The sequence below is a fragment of the Sorex fumeus genome, unplaced genomic scaffold (assembly GCF_029834395.1).
Source record: "Sorex fumeus unplaced genomic scaffold, SorFum_2.1 ptg000029l, whole genome shotgun sequence".
In the NCBI taxonomy this organism is placed as follows: Eukaryota; Metazoa; Chordata; class Mammalia; order Eulipotyphla; family Soricidae; genus Sorex; species Sorex fumeus.
The window spans coordinates 371,338-386,500 of record NW_026606086.1 but is presented as its reverse complement, the minus strand read 5'-3'; the positions used below and the strand labels follow the sequence as shown (position 1 = coordinate 386,500).

At 53.8% G+C, this 15,163-nt stretch overlaps 1 protein-coding gene across 1 annotated transcript in view; it reads left to right on the top strand.

The window, feature by feature from the left end:
• The window catches only part of LOC130024562 (CAP-Gly domain-containing linker protein 1-like), a 39,450-nt gene that overhangs the window by 11,939 nt on the left and 12,348 nt on the right, over positions 1–15,163 (top strand). Inside the window, 2 exon segments of the mRNA XM_056115279.1 lie at positions 898–1,107; positions 13,059–13,125. Of these exon segments, the coding sequence (XP_055971254.1) occupies positions 898–1,107; positions 13,059–13,125 (277 nt within the window).

The following is a 15,163-nucleotide window of genomic DNA, read 5'->3' as shown; positions in this document are numbered from 1 at the left end:
AAGGAGAAATTCCTGAGCATTTAGGGTGACCGAAAAAGCCAAAAGAAAAAAAAAAGATAAACTTTTATTCCCTCCCTCCCCTCCCTTTCCCTTTCTTCCCTGTTTCCTCCCTCCCTCCTTCCTATCCTTAGCTTCCCTCCTCCCTTGCTTACTTCCTTCTTCATTGCCAAGCCATTATCTGGGCTCTGGGGTCCTCCCGCCCAGCAGTAGTGGGGCTTTTCAGCTTTGGACTGATCTCAGTATCGCCCAGTGGTGCTGCAGTTCCCACTCGGGCCTGGTGTGTACTCGAGCCCTTTGTGCCGTCTCCCCGCCCCTGGAAAGTCAGTCTTTCTCATAGGCTTTCTTATTTTCTGGTCACGCCAAAGTTCGGTCTAGAAAACGCCTCTGTTTGGGCCGTTTTCAATAACCACTAGACAGTCATCACCAGAACTGCCCGCGCCAAGGCCTTGGCTTCGCGAGCTTCAGGCAATCACGCTCACCTCACGCCTCTGTTCTTCGGGGTTGTGTTGGGTCATGGGCTTCTCATACGTGTTTTCTGTTTTGTTTTCCCCTTCCCGTTCCTGTTTGTCTCCTTGGTCCATTCACTCCATCCTTGGGACTCTGGTAGGCCGATAGCCTGGCCGAAGAGCTGCAGGGGAAGGGGCTAGCGCTTCGTAGTCTTCAGGAGAACTTGAACGAAAGCGGCCAAGCTGAGGGGCCGTGTGTGCGCGTGTGTGTGTGTGCATGTGTGTTTGTGTGTGCATGCTGGTGAGCAGAGCAGAGGGGCCGTGTGTGTGCGTGTGTATGTTTGTGTGTTTGCGTTGTGTGTGTGTGTGTTCGTGTTTGTTCGTGTGTGTGCGTGTGTGCTGGGAGCGGGCAGGGGGCCGGCGGCTGACGGTGGCCCCCGGCTCCCCACAGGAGGTGAAGGTGGATGTGAGCCGCAGCCAGTGCCAGGCTCTACAGGCCGAGCATGCCAAGGCCAGCGTGGAGAGCCAGGGGCAGCACGAGGAGGCGCCGCAGGCCCTGCAGCAGCTGCTGCTGCAGGCGAAGGAGAAGCTGCAGGCGGTGCAGGCGGAGAACGGGAGCCTGCTGCGGGAGGTGGCCGAGCTGAAGACGCAAGCCGACAAGGCCAAGGTGGGTGGGCGCAGGGCAGCGCCGCGGCTGATGGCGGCCGTGCCCCGTGTGTGTGTTGGTGCCCGGCCGCTTTCCACCACGCACCGCAGCCAGGGCTACGTCTCCTCTCTGGACCACCTGCTGGCCCAGTTCTGTGGCCAGCAGCCTCGTGTGCATGCTCAGGTCAGTCCCATTCCGGTAACATGGCCGTCAGCGGTCAGCTGCCCAGCACACACCAGTAGCCTGCTGCGGCTCATGGCTGCTGAGCTGGACAGAGAAGATAGCCCTTGCTGCAGAAAGTTCTGGAAAGTACATGGCGGTTCAACTGTGGTGTGCATTGAGACTCAGAATTGAAAACGCACAACCCGTTGCTGATGGGCAGGGAGAGCAGGTGAGGGAAACCCTGACCCATGTGTGGCCAGTCCTCCTGAAGCCCCTGGGCACCTCCCAAATGACTTCGAACACTGCCCTCCCATTGTTCATCGATTGGCTCGAGCGGGCCACTAATGTCTCCATTTTGAGACTTGTTACTGTGTTTGGCAAGCAAAAACTGTTGGCTTCAGTCTCCAAAGCTTGGTGGATTCGTCTGGATTTTCTATAAAGTGGATAACTTTTGGGGCTAAGTCCATTTCCTGCCTCTGTTTGTCCCTGTGAAAATCGTTTGACAAGCAGTGGTTGCTTTTCCCTTCCCCTCCTGCACAAAGTTCCAAAACAAAATACTTTTTGTAGTTCTTTGAATTGTATTGAAAACTAGTTTTTGAATGCATCCCTTCTAGGACAGAGTGATGGATTTTATAATAGAAGAATTGAAGTGGGGGGAAAAATCTTATGCCCCAATGTCAAGATCCAACTGTACTTACACCTTCCGGGGAGCTGTCAGGAATCATTTCAGACGGCATTTCAAAAATCAAATCGGCTGATAGTAGAATGGGTAGGGTGCTGCCTTGTACTTGGCCAACCCGGGGTTGATCCCCAGCATCCCATATGGTCCTCCGGCCCTGCCAGCAGTGATCCCTGAGCACAGAACCCTGAGCGAGACCCGAACACCAGCCAGTGTGGGGCCCCCATCCACAAAATAAGCAGGTAGTTATGTTGACCCTAAGAAGCTAACTGTGTTTGAGCCTCTCCATCCTGCGTGTGTGTGTGTGAGTGTGTGCGCGTGCGCGTGTGCGTATGCACGCGTGTGCAGGTAAGACTACTCTGCCATTTTCATTTCTGGTATTTAGGCCACATGAAGTGCTTGGCTTGCTTGTGCCTGCTTGATCTCATTCTGGTTTCCATTCTTCCCCGCTTTTTGTTTCTGCAGTCCTTAACTTGCTTATTAAGCTCGGCCACACAAGAAGAGATGGAGCTGATGTCAGAGGATCGCAGGGCCCTGAGGTCAGAGAATGAATTGCTGGCGAAGGAGAAGCTCTCTCTGAAGTTACAAAGAGGGTGGTTTCAATTGAAACTCAGAGAAGCGGAGGCCAAAAACTCTTCGCTGCGGGAAGAGCAGAGGAAGCTCTGGCTGTTGAACCAAGCGATTCGCTTGGATAAGGAGAAGGTCATCGAGGCCAGGTGGGCCGCGGAGAAGCTCTGCCAGCAGGAGCGGCTGGACCGAGAAGCCCTCGAGGCGGAGAAAGAGAAAGTGCTGGAAGAGGGCAGGGCGGTGCAGGAGGAGCTCCAGAGGGTGGGTGCGGAGAAGGACGCACTGCAGGTCGCCAAGCTGGGGCTGCAGGCCCTGGTGGAGGAGCTGCAGATGAGCAAGAGCAGCCTGGTGGCCGAGTGCAAGAAGGGCCTGGAGGAGAGGGGCCAGCTGGAGGAGCATGTCAAGAAGCTGGTTCTGGAGAACCTATCCCTGGCCAAGGACAAGGACAACATCATCCAGAAGCTGCAGTGCTCCTACGAGGAGCTGGCTCGGGATCAGAAGTCCTCGGTGCAAGAGATCGAGGAGCTCACAGCTGAGAAGGAGGAGGCCGCCCGCGTGGAGTCGGCCCTGCGTGAGCAGCTGAACAGCCTTGGCTCTGAGAAGGAGCTGCTGGGCCAGAAGGCCACGAAGCTCCAGCGGCAGCTGCACTGGCTGCTGAAAGACCAGGCGCTGCTGGAGGCGCAGCAGACCGAGCTGCTGGCCGAGCGGGAGGCGTCCCTGCAGGCCCTGGCCTCCCTGGAGGACACCAGGAACACCAATGCGATGATGCAGAGTAAGGTGGGTGATGGTAGTGACCAGGGCTGTGTAGGCCCGGCCTCAGCCATGAGAGAAACCATATCCTGGGCCATAGTGATAGCACAGCGGGGAGGGTGTTTGACTTACACACCGAATTCCCAGGTTCAATCCCCGGCATCCCATATGGTCCCCTGAGCACCACCTGGAGTAATTCCTGAGTGCAGTGCTAGGTGAGCCAGTGCCCTCTGACCTCACAGACCCACCTTCCCGGGCTCGAGTGACTGCTGACAGCCTGAGCTGTTCCACCCTAGCCAGGAGTGATCCCTGAGCACAGAGCTAGGGTTTAGTCCCTACCCCACTGGATGTGGCCCCCAAACAAACCAAACTGACTACCCACAAAGGTTCTAGATAAGCATGTATACATACACAGACATGTACATATGTATATATGTGTGTATGCTTCAAAAGAGTCGGGGAATATCTACCATTTAAAATATCCGAGAATGATGCCGGAGCAATAGCATAGCAGGTAGTGTGTTTGCCTTGCACATGGCCAACCCAGGTTCCATCCCCGGCATCCCATATGGTCCCCAAAGCACTGCCAGGAGTACTTCCTGGGTGCAGAGCCTGGAGTCACTCCTGAGCAATGCCGGATTGTGACCCAAAAAGCCCCCTCCCCAAATTAATTGATTCATTAAAATAACAGAAGCCAAAAAGAGGGAAGCTGAGGAAGAAGGGGCTTTGCTCCCCTGGCACCCGTGAGAACCAGGGGCCCCGCACATGCTGCCGGAACCCCACCCCCACACGCTGCCAGCACAAGAGGTGATGCTGAAGGAGTGAGAGGCCCCATGGACAAGGACACATCCCTTCAGTCAAGGGGTCATGTCCTTGCCAGAGCCCTCCAATGCCCTTCCTCTTGCTGCTCTCCCAGAACCTGGGCTTCGGGCTCCCATCACATTGGCAAATCTTCACTTTGCCAGAGTTGAACACCACTTTGGAGGGCTTCTTCCCTGCCAGGAAGGTTCAGTCGCAAACGGAAACGCCCACCAGCATGTGGCTTTTCCAGCCTCTTTGCGCATGCTCTAGGCCCAGAGCTGCGGGAGTCTGATCCTCTGGGCTGCCTTCCTGCTTCTTGCTCCTGTCAAGGGAGACAGCTGGGTGTGGTCCTCCGGGGTTTGCACACTTGGCTGCAGTCCGGTGCCCGCACCTACCATCACCAGGCTCGGGTCTGGCCTGCAGCAGGAGTCAGCCTTGGGGCCTCCTTGATGTCTCTCCTTCCCCAACCCCCCTTCCATCCCACCCGGGTCTGCAGCGCTTTATCGTTTGAATCCTCTCCGAGGAAGGGGACCATTTGGGTCCCAGTGCCCTGAGGAGTTCCCGCACACCCTCACTTCCTGCACTTCTGTACTTAACAGCCAGTGGCCCTGGAGGGCACTTGTGGGCTGAAGTGAACTTTGCATGTGGGCTGTGCAGGTGGACCCTGTGTGGGCTTGTTGGGAACTGAACATTTCCATGTTTTGTTTTGTTTTCTTTTGTTTTCAGCTGGAGGAAGAGAGATCTGTGTTCCTTGGCTCTAGTGTGGGATGGCCTGGGCACTCTCAGAGACTGGCCATCAGAACTTGCCCTGAGGGAGAAAAAGAATCAGTCTGTTTTTCTGGTTTTATTTACACTTTCTTTGGGGGCCACACCTGGCGATACTCCAGGATTCCTCCTGGCTCTGCACTCAGGAATCACTCCTGGCTGCTCTCCGGTGGCCCCTATGGGATGCCAGGGATCAAACCTGGGTTGGCTGCGTGCGAGGCAAGCACCTTTCCCGCTGTGCTGTCACTCAGACCCAACGCGCCTGCCAGTTTTCAAGTGAAACATGAATGTTTGTGCCTACAGTCATGCTTACTTTTGTAAAGTGGGATTCCCCCCCCCATTCATTTGAAAGAAGTGAGTTTGGCTTTGTAGGAGAGGGAAGACCCCTCTTGACTCCCTGCTCTGAGAGGAACCGAGGGGTACCAGCATCTCCTCCTGGGGTCTTCCCTGGGCACCCGGGAGCTTGCGCTCAGGAAGGGAAAGGGGAGCTCTGGCTGCCTCAAACCCTGGCTCGGGGACTGGAAGCGGGGCCCAGCCTCCTCTGTGGCGGGCTCCCATGGCTCCCGCAGATGGCTCACCGTCTCACGCTCTCCTTGAACACAGATTGATTTCCTGAATTCCGTGATTGTGGACCTCCAAAAAAAGAATCAGGACCTCAACATGAAAGTGGAGATGATGTCTGAGGCGGCTCTCAAAGGGAACGGGGACGCCCTCAACAATTACGACAACAACAACTTCGGCCTGGCCACCTCATTCTCTGCACTGTGCAGAAATCTCCAGCAATTCCTGGGTTAGATAGCAAGCTACTTGTGAAACACCTACAATAACCAATTTACTGTCTTTACAAAGTTTACTTTTTTTCCATTGTGTTTTTAGATGAATGTATGATGAGAAATTCAACATTAATAATTTTGGATTTTCTTATCAGAAAAAAATTAAATGAAGGACCTGAACCATCAGAAGTTTATCATCCAGTCTGAATCTATTTATGTTCATTTGAATGTTTTCTAGTTCTGTTAAACGTGATAAATAATGTACCATCAGGGCTACATGTATTATAAGAACTGCTATAATTGTATATATGCTTTTGATGTATTTTCCTCTGGAGATTATCAAGTGTCTCACCAGTGAAAGATTGTAATCCATTGACATTTTGAGTAATAAACACGATTGAAATTGTTTCACAAACTATGTAAAGCAGTATTAAAATTTCAGCAAACAATGTTCTATATCTACTTGAATAAAATTATTTCTTTTTGCCAATGTTACCTGATTATTCTCCGGTTTATTTATAAAAGATTTTTGGCTAGCAATCAAGAACTATAGAGTCAAAGAAGTCAAAGAGTTTCTACAATGGAATTCTGATACAGCAATTTCTTTTTGTTTCTTTATGTTTGTGCCACACCTGGTGATGTCTTAGGGCTTATTCATGGCTCTGCACTCAGGAATCACTCCTGACAGTGCTTGGGCAGACTATACGGAACGTCAGGGATTGAAGCCAGATTGGCCAAAGCAAATGCCCTACCAGCTCAACTATTGCTCTGTGCCTGTATGCCATTTTCTTAAAAGTGTTTATCTTGGGCTAAAGAGGTAGTACAGTGAGTAGGGTTCTTACCTTGCATGTGGCTGATCTGGGTTCAATGGGAGGAATCCCATCCAGTCATCTGTGGCCCGGCAGGAGCAATCGCTAAGTGCAGAGGCAGGAGTAAACCATAAGAAGCACTGGGTTGGGGGTATGGTGCCACCAGCAGGTCTGTCTGTACAGGAGAACAAAAACTTCAATCAGAGTATCAGGAGAAAAAGACTTAATTCAACAGGATGGAAAAAATCTTGAACTGAGGTGGGGCAGATAAGCCCAGAATTTGAACTTCCTGCAGAAATGCAAACGAAAGTCAGAATGAAAAGCACAAATAGGGGAAGTGCAGGATAGCACAGCAGGCAGGGAACTTGCCTTGTTTGAGGCCAACCCAGGGTCGATCCCTGATCCCCGGCATCCCAGGTGGACCCTCCCCTCGCCAGGAGTGATCCTTGAGCGCATCGCCAGGAGGAAGCCCATCACATCACCAGGTGTGGCCCCAAAACAAAAGAAAGGAAAAAGGCAGATGGGCCTAAGCATATCTGAGCTTTGCTCTAAAGTCTGGGGCCACAGGGAGCACAGGCTTTGCAGGAGGCAGAGTTCCCTCCCTCCACCCAGCCCCCAGCAAGGAGCCAGGAGTATCCCCAAGGCCAGTCCACTGCCAGGCTGCCGAAGATGGAGGACACAAGGAAGGGAAATGCGTTTCTCATGAAATCTACTGTGCTGTAATTCCCTGTGACACAGCGCACCCCCCACCCCACCCCCACCGTCTGTTCTATTGCGGGGAGACCCCCTCCTCTGTACTCTTGAGTGGCGATTGCCTGGGTCTGCTGCGCGTCCACGGTTGCCTCCCATCTCAGGTCCTTCCATCTGCTCATCCTCCCAGCTCCCCACAGCTGGTCCCAAATGGTCGGTTCATCCCTGGTGCTATTTGCAGGAGACAACTCCCAAGTTGGGGGCACACAGACACCAGAGTCCCATCCTCCCCCGCGCTCCCCACAAAGCACAGCCCCCCAGAATCAAGGCTGGCGCCCCTGGCTTGAGGAGGAACCATCCATCAGAACGGGAAGCAGTTTTTTGTTTCATTTTGGTTTTGTTTTTTTAAGACACTCGTCTTGGCATGCAACTTAGTGCTGGAGCGGTAGCACAGCAAGGTAGGGCCTTGCACGCGGCCGACCCGGGTTCGATTCCCAGCATCCCATATGGTCTCCTGAGCAACACCAGGAGTAATTCCTGAGTGCAGAGCCAGGAGTAACCCTGTGCATCACCGGGCGTGACCCCCGGCAAAAATAAATACATAAATAAATTTTAAAAAATAAATGACCCAGTTAACCACTTGTCCATTTCCCTCTGCTGTCTCATCACCTCTTTTCCCCTTCTCCCCCTATGTCCCAGGAAAGTTTATGCAGCCATCCATGGAAAGTCATTCTTTCAGGGGCTGGGGAAGTCGTAGAACTGGTACTATCTTGTCTTGTACACAGCTGAGCTGGGTTCAATCCCTGGCACCCCATGTGGTACCCTGAGCCCAGAGCCATGGTAAACCCTGAGCATGGCCAGGTGTGCACCCATCCACCCCAAAGGAAAAAAACTTTCAGTGAATCTAAGGAACAAATGATGACTTTATTTTTCTTTTGTGGGAGTAAAAAAATTTAAAACTATTAAAAAATTTTAAAACAAATATTGAACTGTTTCTTCTCATTAATCATGGCAAGCTGTGTCTGATTCAGAAATCTGAAGACAACTCAATTGTAGCTAATCCCAGGATCTTCATCACCAGGTAGAGATTGTAAAGGATTCAGATGTAGGTCTGAGTGTGATGGTAGATCAATTGCTAAAAGGAATTTGCTCTGCTCTCAGGTTGAAAGCCTAGATGGGTTTAGGTCCAGTTTCCCTGGGTTCATGCAGAAACCGCTGCCTGCCCCCAAGGGCCTTGTTGGCGTGCAGTCCTGATGGCGGAGGCTCTCTCCATCCTGGGCTCCCACATGGAGGCGCAGAACTGCTGCCTCTGAGCGAGGACGTCGCCTACACTCACCCAGCCCCTGGGTTTGCTGCGGGTTTTCCCCAGACTGTAGTTATCTCCAGCTTAGCTGCACGCGATGTGTGCCAAAGGTGTGTCTCTGCACTTTGTGAAAGTCAGCGTTTCTTTCGGGAGCTTGTCTCCAAGTTAGGTTTTCAGACAGGTTGAAAACAGGTCCAGCTGCGGAAGGCAGGGCCAGTCCTGCCCTGCTCCGACCACTGCTAAAGCCCAGAGCGGGGGCGGGGTGGTCCTGTTCGGCGCACCCCACTTCCCTTATGGCCAAGGACAGATACCAGAACCAGAATGTCAGGTGCGGGCTTTGGTCAGGAACTCTGCGTGTCCGGGAGGCAGCCTCCGCGGTCTTGAGCTCACTGTGGGTGCTGATGTCTGGCTGTCTCTGCGCTCGCGCGCTGCTGTGCTCACCTCACCCTCTCTTTTTCCTCCCACTCCTGCTTCCTTTGCTCTATCTTTGTGTCGTTGATGGAAAGACTAAATAAACTCTATCCACGTTATAATAAATTTCATATATTTTTTTAGTTTCTAATATTTGGTTCTTGTTTTTTTGCATTTTGAAAGGCTGCCAAGTAACACTTTAAGGCATTTGCATCATGACTGAGATTTATTTCTTATGAAAGTCGTAAAGAAAGAATCTGGATAGTGTGATCCCTTTGGAAAGGTTTCTGGCCCCGGACACCTCCCTTCCGGCTCTCCTCCCTCTTCTGTTGCTCATGACACCAAATCTAAAGCGTGTGGCTTTAAAGGGGCCCACGTATTTGTGACTCGGGCATCGGTAAAGAGGCCCGATGTCCTCCAGCCACTTGTGGATTGCACAGTAGAAATCAGAGCTGAGAAGAGACTAAAGGAATAAGCCGTGAGGACTGGTCAGCAGGAGCAGCTGCCGGGGTCTGTTTGGCCGTGTCCATGTAGGGGTCGCCACACGTGCCCACTCGAGGAAAGGCTGCCAGGTGATTGTGCAATGTTCCAGGCTTGTGTCAGGAACACGCCAAGGAAGTTGCCCTCTCCTCCTGTCTCAGAGCTGATGGCTCAGGCTATTTGGATAGTCCTGATGAAAGAATGGGAATGTGGGACTGGAGCGACATTCCAGCGTGGAGAGTGTTTGCCTTGCACACGGCCAACTTGGGTTCGATCCTTGGCATCCCATATGGTCCCCCAAGCACTGCCAGGAGTACTTCCTGAGTGCACAACCAGGAGGATCCCCAGAGATCTCTCGTCTGACCCCCTCCCCCCAAAAAAATTGGAATCTGCTCACGATCACGATCACAACCATCCTGTTGTTCGTCGATTGCCTCGAACAGGCCCCAGTAATGTCTCCTTTGACCTAGCCCTGAGAATTTTTTAAAAAGTGCCATATTCAAGGCTCTTTCAGGGTTAGTGTAATGAGCCTCTTCATTGTTACTGGTATTTGGCATATTGGGTAAGCCACGGGGAGTTTGCCAGACTCTGTCGTGTCGGCAGGTTACATTCGGTAGCCTGCCAGTTTGTCCAAAGAAAGAATGAGATAATAAGATGCTTCCGGGAACTGGGTTTTATAGTCTCTGGGTCTTGGCCGTTGATGGGATTACAGGGCACAAGGGGGGCAGTTGGTGGGTGTAACCCCTGCCTACAGGAATATGGAGGATCTGAGTGGAGGATGCTCAGCCCCAATCTGAGCAGGCTTGGAGATCTCAGCCCCAGGACACGCATGCCTTTGTTCCTCTGCCAGTACCTTCATGCCTGTGGAGAGTGGTCTCAGGATGGTGGTGGCTGGTTGTGGAGGTCTTCACCTGCCGGAGCCCTGGTCGGGGTGCGGAGGGAAACTCAACCTGCTCCCCTCCAAGGGGTCCCGGCGAGTACAGCCCGGCGTGGGGGCAGGAGACTCTGCGCATCCTCCTTAAACCCCTTCACTTTGAATAAACATTTAAAATCAGACTTTCTAAGTATGTGTTAGATTTAGAGGAAGGAACTCTTAAAATAATCTTATGGTGGGATCAGTTGCCAAGTAAGTTTGTTTTGTTTTGCTTTGGGGACACAGTGCTCTTCAGTCATTCCTGCCTCCAGAGACCATGCAGTGCTGGGGACCAACCCAGCTCTCCTGTCTGTGAAGCGTAGACCCCAGCCCAGCCCCAAACACATGCCATAGGAAAGTCAAGATTCCTGACCCACAGGGTCGCATCAGAGATTTCCTTTCCACTAAAACGCTCTTATTTCCACCTAAACAAGATCCTATTCCCTAGCGAGGTGTTGCTCATGTAATAGCTTAACTGCACAGAAGTCCACCCTTTCCGGTGTATTTCCAGCCCTTGGGTGTTGAATTCAGGAGATCTCTGTTAGTCTCAGATTCTTTGCTTTCTATTTAATGATCTGGAGTGTAAGTGTGAGCCAGGCGCTGAGAGAAATACACACTTCTCTTTTCATCTCTGTGAGAATTCCCGTTTGCCGTAAACCCATGAGAATTCTGTAATGTGTGTGCGGGTATCTTGGGTCTCACTAACCAGACATACATTCTGCCATTTCTAACGTGGGCCTCAGTCTCCGATTCCTCCTTTCAGTTTTCGGAGGCATCTGACCCTCGGAACATGCTCTTCGTTCACCCACTCACACGGGGACCAGAGAGACTCGGCTTGTTGCTGTAAGTTAAGCCTCATTCAATGTGTCACCTGCCCGCATCACTGGTGCTATGGCCCAGAGCATGTGATCTAAACATGCATGACCCATTGCCGCAAGGTGGGTTGGAGGGAATACCCAGTGGCCCTCCCAGCTTCTCCCAGGGGTGCACATTCCCTCCATCCCCAAGGCACACAGATTCGAACCACTGAGTAGGACACGAACATCCACTGCTGTCCTGGACCCCAGACTTTAATGAGATCCCCCACTTCACACGCACCTCTGTCTCTCTCCCAATATGCATCCCACGAGCCACACTTCTGTCCCCTCTCATGTCCTTTCCAGGCTGTGGCATTGCCCAGTCTTGACTGAACGTCCGTCCCCACCCTGTGCTCCCCCACACACGTCCTTTTGTGTGTGTTTTAATTGTTGTCATTGCTTGGTAATAATTTATTCAAGAAATAGTACTTCTTCCTGGGATTAGGTGTTTAAAAGAATTCTTTTTTGGGGGGTGTGGGGTGGGGCTGCAACAAGTTCTTTTTTTCTTTCTGTTCTCCATCTCCCAAAGTTATTAACTTGTTTCTTTAAATTCAAATGGACACAATGATACGCTGGTTCTGGCATGTACACACAGGCAAACTTTTTCTCCCTCAGTCAGTAAAATTTTACTAAACTTCTGCAAGCATCAAAGCCTGGGCCCCTCCCCCCACAATAGTCCTGGGAGCCATTGAGCATCAGTTCTAGGGAAGTTGTGCACTGGCCTCTCTCTGGTTTGATTTCTGGTACAGGAAGGGAAGTCGAGGCCCCAGGGGCCATGAGGACCTTCAGGGCCTGTGACCAGTAGTCCGTCGCAGGGGGGCCCTAGGAGGCTCAGTGGGCTGGGGATTTTCCCACCTGGATTGAGGGCGCCCCCGAGCAGGCGAGGGGGTGCGTGGTGAGTCTGGGGTGGGTGCGCTGCAGAGGGGACAGCCCCCTGCGGCAAGTGTGGGCCCCCTGGGCTGCTGCTGATCCCCATCTCCTAGACCGCGTGGAGCCGGGCGCCCACAGAGGAGGGAGCCTGAGCCCGACGCCGCGGCTGGACCCGGACCCAACTCCACAGTCCAGGGGCCCCCGCCCGCCCCGCCCGAGGGGCCGGACAGAGACCCCCGTGCCTGGGGGCCGCGCCAGGGCCCCAGGACTCCCGTGCTCTGCACTCCCCGCGGCCCGCCCGCCACTGCCCCCACTAAAGTAGGTCACGTGGCCTCAGGGTGCGCCTCCTGGGCGCCAGGGTCTGGGGTCCGCCCTGCGCGGGGAGACGGGCGCTGGGGGTCGCCCGCCGGGTGTCGCCAGCACTGCTCCGGCCCCTGCCAACCAACCTGGCGCCACGGAACTCGGGCATCCGGCCGGAGGCCCCGTAGGGACCGCTGCGCCGGCAGCGCCCCCTCCTGCGGCTCCGCAGCCACGGGCCGGCCCCCGAGGGGGGGGCGAGCAGGGAACCCCTGGGACGCGGGGACGCGGGCCTGAGCGAGGCGCTGCTGGGTGCGGGTGGGCGGGACACCGCGCCAGGCAGGGCCCGGCACCAGTGCAGTTCCCACGGCGGCCAGCAGAGGGCGCCGCGAGCCGCTCACGGGCCTGCTGTGGCTGCTGGTCGGTCCCTCACTGGGCAGGACCCGGCGATGGCCAGGGGAACCCAAGGACCCCCTGAGTCCGCTCCCAGGAGCCGGGGTGGTTCTGGGGGGAACATGCCCTCGCAAGGCCAGCTGGCAGTGCAGGGGAGATGACGCCAGGGCGCCCTCGTCCCCTCGTCCCCAGCTTCCGGGAGGGTCCCTCGGAGGAAGTAGAAGCAGCGCTGTGCCCCGGCTCTGCTGGGGGGTCTGGGGGATCAGTACAGCCCCCGGGAAGCGCTGAGTCTCGGCGGCCTGTGCCCTGGCTCCGTGGGGCACCCCCAGCGCCCCTAGCGGTATGGAGGGAGATGAGGGGGTGTGATGTCACTATTTTCCGTGACCGTGGCGTCACGTGGCGGCGGGGCCCAGCGGAGCCAAGGCCGCGCACCTGTCTTCAGGCAGGTGAACCTGAACGTGCTGTGCGAGTTCCTGGACATGTGCGCGGGCAGCAAGCTGACAGCCGGGGCGGGTGGCGGCCTCTGGGTCTGGGGGCGCCACCCAGAGTCGGCAGCCCCGAGAGAGGGGGCGTTGTGCTCCCCGCCCCTGTGGCCTGGCTCTGGGAAGGAAAATGGGAGTGACCTGAGTCCTTCTCAGCAGGACGATTACAGCCCCGCGTCCAGGCACACCCCGTGTGCGGGGTGGCGCTGCATGCTTACCCTGGGTACCACTTCTCCCAGCTGCCTGTTCCTCCACGGTTCGCGCAATCAGTTACTCCAAATGAGGAAAAAGGACCCTGTTGTCGCACAGGCGAAATGCTCACAGGCCGCTTGGCATTCGTCCTGGCCCCCAGTGACACCATTCTTGCCTAGGTAGAGGCGAAGGTCAGCTGGAGGCCTGACTCTCTCAGGGGCACATGACACTGTCCCAACTTTCCAAATACTCTCTCAGAATTAAGATACCTATGGGATACCTACACGAGAGGTTTTCATTTGATTGATGCTGGATTATATGACGCCTGTTACATGCTGGGTTGAACGGTTTCCTTGGCAGTTCACCCACGGGGTTCATGACCTCAGTCTGACCCCAGGACACTGCATACACACTCTTTGTGGATGACAGTGAATGTGCTTCCGTGGCCAGTAGCACCCCTTGCCCTGACGCTGTTTTTCATCAGGCCACGGAATATGAGTGTGGTCAGCTATTGCTAACTGCAAGTTTTGTTTGTCCAGAGTTTGCAAATGACTGTTGTTTGCTGTTGGCCGTTACTAAAATCGCTTTTACTAAAAGAATGGGATGCTTCTCCCTCCCGCAGGCAATAGTTTGGGATGAGTATCTCACAGGACCTTTTGACTTGATTGCACAGTACTCACTTCTAAAGGTAAAAAGGTTTTGGTTATTATTACTTTTTTTGAAACTGTCATTCTGGACTCTAGCAAGAGTAATATGATGTTCCACTTCTGGAGTAAGTGGTGTGCAGAGCTGTCTGGTTTTTAGAATCACTGACGCTGTTATGAGTGGTAAATGTTTTATCTTCTGTGGACCTTTTGTTTATTTATTTGAAGTAAAAAAAAAAACATTTTATTTGGTGACCTTTAGGAAGAGGATGAGCGTAGAGAGAGTAACATTTCAGGAGAGACCGTGGGCTTCTCGAAAGACAGAGAGAGCCCCTACACACATCCCAACATTAGAAAGGAAAGCACAAAAGTCCCCATCTCAAGGAGAGCTGCGGGCACCGCATTTGCTCGGCTACATGGGCACAAGCAGCTCAGGGGCTCGGGCAGCATAGGAGCCTTCAGTGGACCTTTCAAGGGTGGGTGTGCACCCCCCTCTTCTCCTTGACGGAGCGGCATGTCTTCTGATTGTTACTTCATGTGGTTCCAAGTTTTTCAGACACAGGATTGGTTACTTCAGCCTGAATTTATACACCTGGCTTTGGGGAATCTAAATTTTTATCCTAAAGTGGTTTTGAATTTTATTTGGGGGCTTGTGCCAGGCAGTGCTCAGGACTTACACCTGGCTTTGCACTTAGGATCACTCCTGGCAGTGCTCAGTGGACAGTATGTGATGCTGGGGATAGAACCCCGGGTCAGCTGAATGCAAAGCAAGCACCTTACCCACTGTACTATCTCCCTGGCCCCGGGTCTCCTGAGCACTGCCCCGGGGCACCTCCTGCTGGTGATTCTTAGCAGTTCGATGAGGCTTGGCGCTCTGGTGGCAGGGATATCCCAGGCCTCTCTTGGGATGCACATGGCAATGCTTGAGACCCTTGTGGTGCCAGGGGGCGAAGTTGGCAGTCATGTGTCAGGCATGTACCGTAACCCCTGCATTCTCTGACTCAACACTAAAGTCTACTGTGCTTTGGAGTGGGAGTGTTAGAACACCTGAGTTTTTGTTGTTGGTCTGTTTTGTTTGGGCCACCCCTGGCAGTGCTCAGACTTACCCCTAGCTCTGCACTCAGGAATGACTCTTGGTGGTGTTTGGGGACGGTGTGGGAGGCCGGCAATCCAACCCGGGTTGGCTGCCTGCAGTGATGTCTGAGTTAGGGTCGGCTGCTAAGCTTTAGGGGT